General features: G+C 47.3%; 1 protein-coding gene and 1 long non-coding RNA gene across 2 annotated transcripts in view; one reads left to right on the top strand and one right to left on the bottom strand.

The window, feature by feature from the left end:
- Positions 1-10667: 10667 nt before the first annotated feature.
- On the bottom strand, positions 10668-12244 carry LOC108352705 (uncharacterized). Its single transcript, XR_015636866.1, has 3 exons — positions 11411-12244; positions 11112-11304; positions 10668-10927 (listed from the first exon to the last, which is right to left on the bottom strand). It is a non-coding gene; the product is annotated as an uncharacterized LOC108352705 (long non-coding RNA).
- Positions 12245-12609: 365 nt separating this feature from the next.
- Cds1 (CDP-diacylglycerol synthase 1) overlaps positions 12610-14331 on the top strand; it is a 60652-nt gene continuing 58930 nt past the window's right edge. Inside the window, 1 exon segment of the mRNA NM_031242.2 lies at positions 12610-12785. Within this exon segment, the coding sequence (NP_112521.2) occupies positions 12669-12785 (117 nt within the window). The 5' untranslated portion in view covers positions 12610-12668.

Here is a 14331-nt window from a genome sequence, read left to right as displayed (position 1 = left end):
CGTATGGGAAAACACCATGGATCTCCCTGGAAAGGGGAAATAGAATAGAATTTGCAGGTAGACTGGAGGGTCAGTGGGGTGGGAAGAGGGGAGTCTGGGCCAGGGGAGAGGCGATGGCAGGAGAGAGTACTGGGATTTGGGGCATTGGAGGAGCAGCGTAGAAACCCAGTGCAGTGGAAACCCCATGGAATCTACAAGAGCAACCCCACCAAAGTCTCCTAGCAATGGGGGATACAGAACCAGAGCCAGCCATCTTCTCTAACCAGGCAAGTCTCCCAGGAGTGAGACTGGGACATCAACCCTCAAAACCTTCAACCTCCAATATGTTCTGCCTGTATGACGTGCTTGGGTAAGGGGGTGCAGAAGTTGTAGGAGTGGCCAATCAGTGACTGGTCCAACTTGAGGCCCAGATCATGAGAGGGAGTCCACGCCTGACACTGCACGGATAGCCAGGAACCAGAGACCCGGCAGTTCAGACACCATATGACAGGCAAAACAAACAAACAAAAACAAAACAAAACAAAACAAAAAAAACCTCAATGAAATGATTCCTAATGGTATTCTGCTAGACTCGTAGCTCAGATTCTAGTCTAGTCATCATCAGAGAAATGTCCAGCAACTGATGGGAGCAGATGCAGAAACTCATAGCCAAGCACTAGATGAAGCCAGGGGAACCCCTGCAGAAGAGGGGGAGGAAGGGTTTCAGGAACCAGAGAGGTTGAGGTCACCACAAGAACAAGGCCCACAGAATCAACTAAGCAGGGTTCAGAGGGGGCTCACAGAGATTGAAACAACAAAACAGACCCTGTAAGAGTCTGAGCTAGGTTCTCTGCATTATGGTTGTGTAGCTTTGTGTTCTTGTAGGACTCCTAAAAGTGGGAGTGTAGGGTATCTCTGAGACTTTTTGGCTTTCCTTGGATCCTTTCTTCCTACTGGGTTGCCTCATCCAGCCTCGGTATAAGGGTGTGTGCCTACTCTCATTGTAATTTCTTTCTTTTTTTTTTTTTTTTTTGGTTCTTTTTTTTTTTTTTTCGGAGCTGGGGACCGAACCCAGGGCCTTGCGCTTCCTAGGTAAGCGCTCTACCACTGAGCTAAATCCCCAGCCCCCAATGCCTCATTGTAATTTCTTATTCCATGTTTGATATTTCTGGGAAGTCCTCCTCCTCCTCCTCCTCCTCCTCCTCTTCTTCCTCCTCCTCTTCCTCCTCCCCCTTCAGGAAAATAGAGGAGGAATGTATCTGGGGTTGGGGGACTGGGAGGAATGGCATGGAGGTAAGGAAACTATGGTTGGAATGTAAAGATTAAAATTAAAAATAAAAGAATAAACACAGAAAAGGAACTTTAAAAGTTGCACTTTTGTGGTGAGCATACTGGACATGCCCAAAGCCCACTGGAAGGAAAGCCAGAAACTTCTTTTGCCTGTTTTCATAACTTGGTTAATTTTCCCTTGCCTTGCCATGTTTTTGATCACTCTATACATTTCGAAACATGTGAAGCACCTTTCTAAATATTTGTCAATGACCCCATAGATCTGAATAATTCTTCAATGTGCACAATGTATACAACAGAATAGCAGTTAGATTCTAGTCACTTTTCCTCTTGACAAGATGGCCAGGCAGCAAGGCAGACTTGGTCTGCTTTCCTGGTGAGGGAAACTCCAAATGGTCGCCTTCTGGAAATTTCTGGATATCCTTGTAGAAAACGTTCTCACAGTACCACTAATCTGGTCCTCAGACAGACTGAAAATAAGTTGACAGAAGCTAATAAGAGAGCAAATTTGTTCTCTAAACACCATGGAAAAGTATTTACGAGCTGAACCAGACGTTGCTGAAGTATGTGGAGGAGTTTTAATCTGGCAACACTGGATGGTCTGTCGAGGGATCACGTCCTGCAGGAATACAGACCCACCCTGGATTACCGTGTGATCTGTTTAGAATACACACACACCCTTAGCACACACTTTTAATCTCTAACAGTGAAGGCAAGGTTAGTTTGTAGAAGGAAGCAGCCATGTTTGAAAGTGATTTTTTTTTTCTTTTCTTTTTTTTCGGACCTGGGGACCGAACCCAGGGCCTTGCGCTTGCTAGGCAAGCGCTCTACCACTGAGCTAAATCCCCAACCCCTTGAAAGTGATTTTTGAGGGGTAGAAAAAGTGATGAATCAGAGAAAATATTGACAGAATGAGTCAGAGATAAGATACACCCATACGCCCAACTCACAGGAAAACAGCAGAGAAAGAGGGCCTACTTAAGAGCAAAGAGAGAGGCAGGGGCATGGAGAGACAGTGTGGTGGATGGTGGGTGGTGTGTATGAATGGCAGTTTTACCAGAACAGTTTTACAGAGACAGGTTACAGAGAGAACAAGCCAGAACGAGGCAGAGAATGAGAAGGAGCCAGAAGATTAGAGTATATTGTCAAAGTAAGTCAGAGGCCAGGCAAAGCAATTCAGTCAGAAGCCAAAGCCAGATTGAACCAGTCAGTTTGGAAGATAAGACTGTACAGAAGGTAGAGGCTTCCAGGCCTAGGCCTCAGGCTAGTACAGAGAAACAAACAATGCAGGCTCAGCCCGCCCTGTATTCACACAGCTTGGATACAGTTCTTATCATGCCATCAGAGGAAAATCAGTGCAGTTAACAAAAGTGAGGAACCACACCAAGCCCACTGTTGCAAAATGAGAACCAATCGAAACTCTCGAGCAGTTTGGTTTAGCAATCACTCCCGTTCCATTCAGTTACTCATTGGTTTTCTGCTCTGGGCTCTTCCCAAGTATCTGGAGTCCACACTGGAGCGTCTGGGTCCTTTAGCAACCACATGCATCACCCTTTCCCGAGTAAATGCAGCAAATCACATCACACAGTGAATAAGTAAATTATTGTTATGGGGCCAGGTGGGATCAACTTACTCTCCCTAAGTATTGGGCTGTTGATGTTAGTCTGAGGAAGAAGTCAGTAGATGCTCTAAAAAATGGCCAAATATTTTTAGTGGGTCAAACTGTGTGGACAAAAAGGGCTACCAGGCAACATGTAAGAAATGTATAATGTAGACATGTTTTGTAACGTGCAAGAATAAAACATATTCACTAATGCAGTACTTTATAAAGATTTGTTTTAATTCTGCGTCTGTCTGCATGTCTGTGTGGGTTATGTGCACTGTACAGGTGCTCACGAAGGCCCCAAGAAGCCATTGTATCCTTTAGAGATGGAGATACAGACTATGGCGAGCTGCCTTGGGTGAGCCATGGGAACCGAACTCAGGTCCTTGGTAAGCCCCCTTCACCACTGAGCTATTGTTCCACCCACTGATGTAGTAATTTTTTTTAAACATGATGATGACTATATTTTCCCAACCAAAGCTGAGGATTCATACAGTCTCCCAGGGGATTTTTTTTTTTGGAGTCTGATAACATGTTGATGTGAAAGTTTGTCAATATTTTAAAAATCTTAACGATGTACACCTACACATTTAATAATTAGGTTGTATTTTTTAAATTATTTATTTATTATATATGAGTACACTCCAGCTGCCTTCAGACACACCAGAAGAGGGCATCGAATCGCATTACAGATGGTTGTGAGCCACCATGTGGTTGCTGGGATTTGAATTCAGGACCTCTGGAAGAGCAGTCAGTGCTCTTAACCACTGAGCAATCCCTCCAGCCCTGGGTTGTATTTTTTTTTTTTACAATGCATGTAATTGGGACAATCTGGAAAAATCCAAGATTTGTGATTTTCCTATCCAACTCCCAACTGTAATCCATCTTGACAATGCTCTATTTGAGTGGCTCAGTGACATCGTCATTTAGAGATCATAACCATGGTTTCTGTATTGGTCAACTTTCCAAAGCTGTGAGAAAATCAAGTTAAAAGTGGGAAAGAGTAATTTCAGAGATGTCTGCTCATGGCGGTTTGGCCTATGATGAAGAAAGCTTCCTGGGGAATGTAGGAGGAACCTGCTACTTGCTGTCTGGTGGTTGAGAAGGGGGGGGGGGAGGAGAGAGGAGAGAGGAGAGAGGAAGGAATGAGGAGAAACAGAAAATAGAGGAAGGAGAGGCAAGCAAAGAAGGAAAGGAGGAAGAGGAGGAGGGAGATGAGAAGGAAGAGGAAGAGGAGAAGGAAGAGGAGGAAGGAGATGAGAAGGAAGAGGAAGAGGAGAAGGAAGAGGAGGAAGGAGATGAGAAGGAAGAGGAAGAAGAGAAGGAAGAGGAGGAAGGAGATGAGAAGGAAGAGGAAGAGGAGAAGGAAGAGGAGGAAGGAGATGAGAAGGAAGAGGAAGAGGAGAAGGAAGAGAAGAAGGGAGATGAGAAGGGAGATGAGAAGGAAGAAGAAGAGGAGAAGGAAGAGGAGGAAGGAGATGAGAAGGAAGAGGAAGAAGAGAAGGAAGAGGAGGAAGGAGATGAGAAGGAAGAAGAAGAGGAGAAGGAAGAGGAGGAAGGAGATGAGAAGGAAGAGGAAGAAGAGAAGGAAGAGGAGGAGGGAGATGAGAAGGAAGAGGAAGAGGAGGAGGACGAGGAGGAGGGAGAGCTGTGGTGTCAGAGCAAGGCCCCAGTGACCTGACATCCATCTATTGGCCCTCTCTCCTAAAGGCTCCACCCTCTGCCAATAACACCAGAGGCTGCCAATCAAGCCTTCAACGCATGGACCTTTGAGAGGCTGGGTACGGACGGGAGTGATGACTAACAGGAGTATGGTAGAATATTTTCTCAGCAGGACCAACCAGGGTCAGTTTCTGTCTCTGAACTCGGGAACCTCACTACCTGTGGATTCCAGCAGCTTGTTGAACAAGAGTTGATTGACTGAGTCTGCAGAAATCTGTTGACTCGGCCCTGATTTTGTTTGTACTTGGCTTGATTTTTTTGCCTTTGCTGTTTGTCTAGTTCTGTTTCGGGGAACAGTATCTCGATCATTTGTATTCCAAGCTGGTGTGGAATTATGAATGAATGGTTTGGCCTTCAACTCACAGTGATCCCCCTGTCTCAGTGTCCCAGGTGCTAAGATTGTAGGTATGCTCCATGCCTGGCTGTGATCCAAGCTTCCCAGCAGTGGTTATTTACTTGGTCCGGTTTCCACCTGTATTTGAAGAGCAAAATGCTTGACCACGCAGCATCAGAGGCATGCAAAATAAAAAAATCACTAATCTTGTTTAAAGATTTGTTTTTAATTTTGGGTGTGTTTGCATCATCTAGTCTTCCACCAGACAATCTCTACTGCTTTGTGCTTATTTAAAAGCACAAAAATTTTACCTCTGCTTAAAGTGTGCCTTCGACAGTTGTCCAAGGAAAGTCATGATTTTAAGCACACTATCCTTTAAAATGACAAATTGTAAATGTATAGAAAGTGCTTGCGGGGGGGGAAGGGGGGGGTTGGGGATTTAGCTCAGTGGTAGAGCGCTTGCCTAGGAAGCGAAAGGCCCTGGGTTCGGTCTCCAGCTTGGGGGTGGGGGGGTGGGGGGGTGGGGGGGTGAGAAAGTGCCTGCCGTCTGCTTTACAAAGAAATCACCAGCACATGCTTTTCCTAGTGGCCGTGGGAATCGGCAAGGAGCTTAAGTGTAAGACCTTCCAGTTGGCACACTGTGTACAGGTACACAACTGGTTCCAGTTAACGGAGCTCTGTTTGTGCTACGTTCGCCTGCTCTCAGGGACAAGGCAAGCATTCTTTTGGGTGCTATGCTGACTTCTTTGTACTTTGCTTGCCAAGTCACCCGACCTGGTGTTTTTCTTTCCACCTACCCCGTCAAAGTGCTGTTAGTGTATCCTTCCGATATTGTTCTCTTTGAGAAATATGGATCTTAAGAATATGAAAAACAGTAACAGGTCACAATCACGTGCTCACACTCGCACGTACACACACACACACACTCGAGTGCACACACACACACACACACACCCTACCCCCACCTCTCCACCCCTCCCACCTCCCCACTTTCCACACATCCATCCCCTATGCCCTCCTACACACCTACACATACCCGCTCCAGCCCCTCCCACCCTCCCCACCATTCCATCCCCCCACACACACCTACAGCCCCACCGTCCCCTCCCACCCTCACCCTTAGGTTTCAACCCAGCACCTCTAGAAACCTATCAGCCTGACTTTTCCCCTCTGACTTTTTTCTTGTAACGTTGGGATCATTGTAGTATTTGCCGTGTCTTCCAGGTGAAGCAGAGGAAGTGAAATGGTGCGTGTGAGGGGGCTCTGTGAAGCGTCGCCTAAAGAGCCATTACTTACGCTTTGGATGGGTGAGGTGGCTAGGACATGCTTCGGCCAAGTTGGATGAGCATGCCGGTACATGGGGTCAAAGGTGAAGACCCCGAGCTCTCTATGCTCCTACCCTTGGGACCTCGCTGTATCCCACACGCACCTGACCACCTGAACTTAAGAGGCTGGTGAGGGCTGGAGAGATGGCTCAGTGGTTAAGAGCACCAAATGCTCTTCCTGAGGTCCTGAGTTCAAATCCCAGCAACCACATGGTGGCTCACAACCATCTGTTATGGGATCTGATGCCCTCTTCTCTGTGTCTGAAGACAGCTACAGTGTACTCATATATAATAAAGTATTTTTAAAAAATTTAAAAAAAAAAAGAGGCTGGTGAACATCAATTTTCCTTCAAGGTTTTCCCGTAAGATGCTTCTTTGACAGGCCTAAACCAGGATTGGTTTGTTCCTTTTACTAATTTATTTTACCTTTTTATTTTTGAGATTGTATTTTATTTCTCCCTTCCCTTCCTCCCTCCAAACCTTCCCATATAACCCTCCCTGCTTTCCTTCAAATTCATGGCCTACACTTTCTTTTTTACTAATTACTTTTGCATGCATAGATGTACTTGTAGATGCATAAATATTTCTAAATACAACCTGTCCAATCCATACGTTAGTTTTCAGGACTGACTGGCACTGGACAGCCAATTGATGGACTTTCCCCTGGGGGAGGACTTTTCCCTGGGGAGGACTCTTCCCTGGGGAGGACTCTTCCCTGGGGAGGATCACCTCTCCTGCTCCCAGCTTTACTCAGTTGCCTATAATTCTCTGGGTAGGGCTGAGGCCTCGTGGGCTTTTCCCTGTGCCATATGGTATGGCTTATTTGTTGGTATCTTCCTTGTTCAGCTCATGTTTGGACAGTCGTGTTGGTGAAACTTTATGGGCGTAGCTTCTGGTGTTACTAGGAGACGCAATCTCACAGTAAACCCCCTGAGCTCTGGCTCTTAAGAGTCTTTCTGCCCCTCTTCCACCGTGTCCCTGAGCTTCAAGCGTGTTAGTGTTTTGTAGTTGTGTCCATTGTGACTGGGCTCTAAGATTCTCCGTTCCTGACTGGTTGTGTCTGCCTGTGCTGGTCTTGTTCTGTTGCAGTGAGACACAGTCGTGACGAAGGGTGAAGACTACACTCGTACGTGGGTATAAAGACACACGTTTGTAGGATGTTGTTAAGGACTGTGCTGGCTTTAGAAATCGGGTGGTTGTGGATCCTCCTCCAATAAACATGATTTCACTAGCACTGATCAATCAGGCAGGTTTTCAGTACCAGGCATGGAATCTCTCTCATGCAGACCTCAAGGCCAAATAGAGGGCAGGTGGTTACTGCCAAGTTACATGTGCTGCTACTGCACGGGTCGGGTGGTCACTGATGTCACTCACAGGTATCACAGCAGGGTAGGACAGCTGTTTGTCTTTCTTCTTTAGAGGCTTAAATGGTGCCTTTTGATGCCCAGTTCTCAGGGTGAACCATTCAGGTTAGTTCTAGCTAGGCCCTAGACTCTGGGCCCTCTTTCTTGTACTTGGGTGCCTTCAGCATGGGCCCTTCCACCTCTAGGGTGTAACCTAGGGCAAAAGTGATAGACTATATAGCTTAGGGGTCTCTTGGTCAGCTCTGGCCAATAACTCAAAAGAGGGCTTCTCCCATCAGATATTGGTTTTTTTTTCCCCAGTGGACTATATTAGTACTCTATTGTTGTGAAGACATAGCTGTGATGGTTTGCACATGCTTGGCCCAGGGAGTGGCACTATTAGAAGGTGTGACCTTGGAGGAAGTGTGTCACTGTGGGGGTGGGCTTGGAGACCCCCGTCCTAGCTGCCTAGGGATGCCCAGAATGTTCTTGGCTTCCTTCGGGTGAAGATGTAGAACTCTCAGCTCTTCCTGCACCATGCCCTGGATGCTGCCATGTTCACACCTTGATGATAATGGGCTGAACCTCTGAACCTGCAAGCCAGCCCCAATGAAATGTTGTCCCTTATCAAACTTATATTGGTCATGGTGTCTGTTCACAGCAATAAGACCCTAACTAAGACAGGAGTCGTGGCTGTGGTAACTCTTATAAGAGAAAGAGTCGAATTGGGGGCGGCTTGCAGTTTCAGGGGTTCAATCCATTATCATCATGGTGGGAAGCACTGCGGCATGCAGGCAGGTGACATGGTGCTGGAGGAGCTAAGAGTACTACAGGTGGACCAGCCGGCAGCAGGAAGAGGTGAGAGCCACTAGGCCTGGCTTGGGCCCTTGAAACCTCAAAGCCCAGTGACGCACTTCCTCCAACAAGACCACACTGCCAACCCTTTTAAGTAGTGCTGCTCAAATCTATGAGCCTATGGGGGGGGGGGGGACTTCATTCTTTTCCCAGGGCTTTTGAAGGGATCACTGGATGAGAAAAGTTCACTAAAACTGTATATACACATTTATACACTGAATTACAGGCATTATGTTTCTTTTCTTTTTTTGGTGAGTAGTTAATCATATGATTTCCTGTGGCTTTTTTTTTAGCCACCTACATTGTTATGTTACCTCCCTCCTCCTCCTTCTCTCTTAAGTCGGAAATGCTTACCTCCGACCTATAGAGAGAGCTGGAGGGGGGCAGCAGTGGAGGAGGAGCTAGGTGGAGCCACAGAAGCTATAGGAAGGGTATCTAGGCAACCAGAAGCACTTGGCAAGGCAGAGTTTTTCTTCCCTTGGCAAGCTGGGGATGGTACAGCCAAGTACCTCAGAACCTTTGTTGTGGAAAGCAAGCTCAAGTCCCCACCTAAGAGGGGGACTTGTCTCAGTCTGGAAACCTTGGGAGGCCATTCAGGGGGAAGCAGTAGCAGGTGCCTGCCTCTCCTGCTCCTGACATTGTGAGTGATGGGGTGAGTTAAACCCAAAGTAAGATAGATACCATACAAATAAAAAAATAAGGTAAATATCATATAAATAACAAACTAAGATAGATACCATACAAATAAAAAAATAAGGTAAATATCATATAAATAACAAACTAAGATAGATACCATACAAATAAAAAATAAGGTAAATATCATATAAATAACAAACTAAGATAGATGCCATACAAATAAAAAAAAGGTAAATATCATATAAATAACAAACTAAGATACCATACAAATAAAAAAGTAAGGTAAATATCATATAAATAACAAACTAAGATAGATGCCATACAAATAAAAAATAAAGTAAATATCATATAAATAACAAACTAAGATAGATACCATACAAATTAAAAAAAAAATAATAAGGTAACGGGGTTGGGGATTTAGCTCAGTGGTAGAGCTGTAGAGTGGTAGCTCAAGGCCCTGGGTTCGGTCCCCAGCTCCGGAAAAAAAAAATAAGGTAAATATCATATAAATAACAAACTAAGATAGATACCATACAAATAAAAAATAAAGTAAATATCATATAAATAACAAACTAAGATAGATACCATATAAATAAAAAGCTAAAGGTAGATACCATGTAAAAATCAAACTAAGATAGTACCATATAAACAACAACATCACTCCTTGTTTCCACACTGCCCAGCAAATCCCTTGCTAAGAGCTGAGAAATCCCAAGCCCACTGCAGTGGAAAGTCTTCAAACTAGCCAAGAAAGTGTGTCTTGGCCCAGCGTCTCCCATGTACTCTGGGATTCCTGGGCCCTCTGGCAGGGAAGACTGTAGCAAGACTGACAGGAGGGGCTTGGGAATCATTGCATGTCAGATTCGTGTCATCAACCACATATGGAATATGTGAACAAACATGAAAAAAGGGAGGGGGAGACACTGAGAAAAGTCTGCAAGCGTAAGTGAAGCTGGTGATGGTGGGATACGCTTTAAGTAAAATATAAAATCATGACTAGAACTTCTTTCAATATATGTTAGACTTAATCTCTTTTTACAGGCAAAGTGGAAAAAGGAAGAAAAATGGATACCCATGTATTAGCCAGAGTTCTTTAGAGACACAGCATTGACTGAATGAATCTATCCATTACCTACCTATTTATCATTTATTCATCTATGTATCATATTTATTTATCTATCACCAATCTGTATATCATTTATTTAAATGAAATTTATTAGAGTTGGCTTACAGGTTGCATTCTGAATATTTCAACAATGACTGTTGGAAAGTCCACACGGATAAAAGTCATTCAGACCGTGAGGCTGGACATCTCAGCTGGTTGTCAGTACACCCAGGAATCCCAAAGAAGTGGGCCCTGATACCGTGAAGGAACGAACTTGCCATGGAGGGCAAGAGCAAACAGCTCCCTTTCCCCATGTTCTTTACAGGCTGCCACCAGACTGTGTGACCCAGATTTCTGGTGGGTCTTCCTACCTCAAATGATCCAATCGAGAAAAAGCCCTCACAGGGTTTTAGTTCACTCCAGATGTAGCCAAGTTGAGGACCAAGAACGTAAAACACAAGGCATAAACGCCAGATAATTTCCTATCAGGCTATAGATTTCTAACCGTTTATTTCTTCTTTCACTTCTTCAGCAAACACTGCTGACTGTCTGAGGGTGGAGGCTGGCTCTGTGGCAAGCCTGTGGTTCCATCAATCACGCATCGAGTCAATAACGATAATGAAGACAGAAATGAATCACGGCTGAACGACAGGGAGTGGCAGAGCTGCAGGTGATGGCCCTGTACTGTCCCTCCTCCCTGGGTGGACTCTGTTACCCTCACTGACTTCTCTCCCACTGCAAAAGGAGAAGAAAGAAAAGGAAGAAAACCACCGAGGGGTGGACTGTGGGAGGGAGAGAGAAGTACTACTTCCCTGTGCCCATGTGGACAAGGACCAGAGTCTGACACTGTCGCAGCTAAAAGGGAGGCCAATCTCCTTACTGGTCCTTTACAGACGGAGACATAGGCTTACCCACTTACTAGAGGCCACGGGGATAATCCGCACCACTGGAGTTGGAATACTGGCTCCTCAACTTCTGGAAGAAAGTTGAAAAGAACCCTGGTCCTCCTTTCTGCTGGGTAGGATCAACAGCCAGAGTCAACCCATTCCAGCCTCTGTGGCCTGCTCCGAGGTCATTTTATCTTTCTATCCAGAAGTATTTTTTCTCTGGCCCTCCAAAAAAAATCAATTGACCTAATTACTCTCAGTCCTCTGTTCCTTATGGAAAAACCCCACCACGCCCATCTCATATCTTCCATTAGTTTTAAATGATACCTACCTATTTATATGTGTGGGTGTAAGCACGCGGATAAGAATGCACAGCTTTCTGGAGGCAGTTCTCTACATCCATCGTGTATGTAGGGCCTGGGGATTGAACTCAGGTCATCAGGCTTGGCTGCAAGCGTCTCTACCCGGATCTGCTGTTTTCCATTGCATCCTACTCTGACGTTTGTTTTTGCTTGTTAGTCATTAGGATTTAAAAACAACATATCACTTGTTTTTAGTAATGACCTAATAAATTATTGACTAATTACAATAAAGGTGCTCCCCTGTCTGGCTTGTGTGAATTACATGAGTGTGTTTTTAAGGACCTTTAAGGACCAGCTCACAAATATCTGTGAAGAAAACTAAGCACCCGCTAACAGGATTAGACTTAACAGAATTAACACGGATCATGTGTCTGCCCTGTTCCACCTTTAGCGTCCCAAGGTCCTTGTCTTTCAGAGCCGTGGTCAGCAGCAGCGCCCTAAGGTCATCAAAGGCTCTTTCTGAACCCTACGATAGAACAATGTGTGAAATTCAAAAAACCCCGAGTTTCCCCAGGACAGAGCCTGGATATGAGATTGAAACTGTTGGCCAACTCATCCTCCCCAGGCACCAGGGAGGCTAAGCACTGGCTGGAACGCGGAGCCAACGGGTCTGTCCTGCCCAGCAAGTTTCTGCTTGGGGACGCCTGCGACGCTCCGCCACGCTACGGCGTGTTAAGCTGGGCTGAGTCCCTTGGAGGAGTCGGTTGAACTCCTCCTGACATCCCTGCGCCGAGGAGAACTTCCGGGCGGCACCCGGGCTCGCCCCGTGAGTCCTCCAGCCCTTGGCTGGTCCCACACCCTCTGCCCCGCGCGCACCTTTCCAAGCCCCCACCTGCGCAGCGAGCCGGGGCGGGGCCTGGCCGTTGACGTCATCACCAGGGGCGGGGCCTCGGGCACCGCAGTGCAGCGCGGAGGGGAGGGTGGGGCGGGGCCTGCGGCGCGTGACCGTGCTGCGGGAGCTCGGCCGCGGGGAGGTGGGGCGGTCGGGCCGGGTGGCGCGGTCGCGAGGCGCGAGGGTGGGAGGGCCCGGCTGCTCCTCCGCCCCCTGGGGCCAGTGCGTCGAACCGCGCACCTGGCAACGGCGCCGCGTCCCCGCCCGCGCCGGTCCGCACCCCCTGCCGGCGGCCTCGAGCGCTCGCTCGTTGATGCCGTTCTGGGGGTGACCCGGCGCGGCTCCGCGGTGGCGGGGCGCTAGACGACGCCAGCCCAGCGACGCGAGAGCGGGACATGCTGGAGCTGCGGCACCGCGGGGGCTGCCCCGGCCCCGGGGGAGCGGGGACGCCGCCACCCCGCGAGGGAGAGGCGGCCGGCGGCGACCACGAAACCGAGAGCACCAGCGACAAAGTGAGTGAGTGCGGCGGGGCCGGGCCGCGCCCCTGGAGCGGGCGTGTCGCGGGGGTCCTGCGTGTCTTCCCCCGCCCTGGGGCGTGCGCGGCCGGGGTAGTCGCTCCGGAACCAGACTGCACTCTAGCTTCTTTCCCCGACCCTTTCGCTCAGGGGTCAGGATGGAACCCGTCCCCGCAGGCGCTCTGGCCGTCTAGTGGCTGCCACCACTCTCGCCTTTCCTCGGAAGGGCGACAAAGTTGGGAGTAAACTTAAGACGGGCACCTTGGGTCTTAGCCTGTCATTGGAGCCTGGCGCAGACAGGCTTCTGGAGCTCCTCCAAGCTGCGCTTTCGTTTCTCTGTTCTTTTTTTCCGGCTGATAGATTTCCGAGGGTTGAGGCTGTCCTATATGGGGAACGTGTAAGCGCACCGCAGACGAGGCAGTTGTCCCACCGGTGGATTTCATTTAACCGAACAGATTAATTCCGGCATTTTAGCCCCCACCCCCGTGCTTTAAAACAGATGAACTTTGCCTCCTATTTTAAAATATGCAGATGTGTACGATAACTATTATCGTTGAAGCTAGAAAGAGTCCAGAGTTTAGGTGTGTTTCCTGATACACCGGTGCCAATAAGAACTTTGGAGAAAAAAAGGTTTTATGGTCTCATGAGCTAGGTAGATTGTGAAATTGGGCCAGAGAGTAGATTTGCTATAAAAGTTTGTTTACAGAATTCCACTTCGCTTGAGAAACTCAAAACTTATGAATCGTTCTTGGAATTTTTTTGTTTGCTTGTTTTGGTTTTGGAGGACTGCGTGGTGGTGGTATCTGCCGTCATCCCAGGACTGGGGGTAGGTGGAGGCGAGATTATTTTCAGTTTTGTAGTAAGCCCAAGGTTGGCCCAGGTCTCGAACAAACAAAAGAAGACAGACAACCCAAATGGACTTGACATGACCCAAGGTCAAGTTCTCTGCCTTTTAGTAGTGGAACCTAACTTCTCTATTTTCTTTCTTTTGCTTTGTGCTGTCCTGACACTCTCTGGCTGTGTGCTTGAGGGGAAGCTCTCCCAAAATTTATACTGATGAACTTGATGGAGCTTGAGTTGCAAATCTGTGCCTCGACCACACGGTTAGCGATAAATACGTGACTTTAGGACCACCGCTTCTTTTCCTACCGATGAATAGGAAGTTAAGACGAGAGTCTGGGAAGCATTTGTGCCGAGGAGGAGTGACACAGAATCCATTCTCCAGCTGTGGAAGGCTGAAACACGGGAAGCTATGGACTGAGAGCAGCTCCGTGAAAAGTGCCTTGGAAACCAGACCCAAAATAGAATTAATTAGGTTGGGATTTTGTTTAGCACTGGTATCCTTTAGAATCAAGGAAATACCAGCCTCCTCATGTCGATTTCCTTAACTGGAGGAAGCCTAACAAGCCTTTATTAAGACAAAACAGGGAAACGGGGAATGGGGAAACGGCGCATAAACTAGCCTCCGAGTGTACTGTTTTATTTTTAAGCGCCAGGATGTATTTAAAATTGGAACGGCTTCTGCGGTGTCTTGACTCATTAG

The sequence above is a fragment of the Rattus norvegicus genome, chromosome 14, assembly GCF_021556685.1.
Source record: "Rattus norvegicus strain SHRSP/BbbUtx chromosome 14, alternate assembly SHRSP_T2T, whole genome shotgun sequence".
NCBI lineage: Eukaryota > Metazoa > Chordata > Mammalia > Rodentia > Muridae > Rattus > Rattus norvegicus.
Note: the sequence above shows the minus strand (reverse complement) of the source record. Positions and strands in the feature narration are given on the sequence as shown.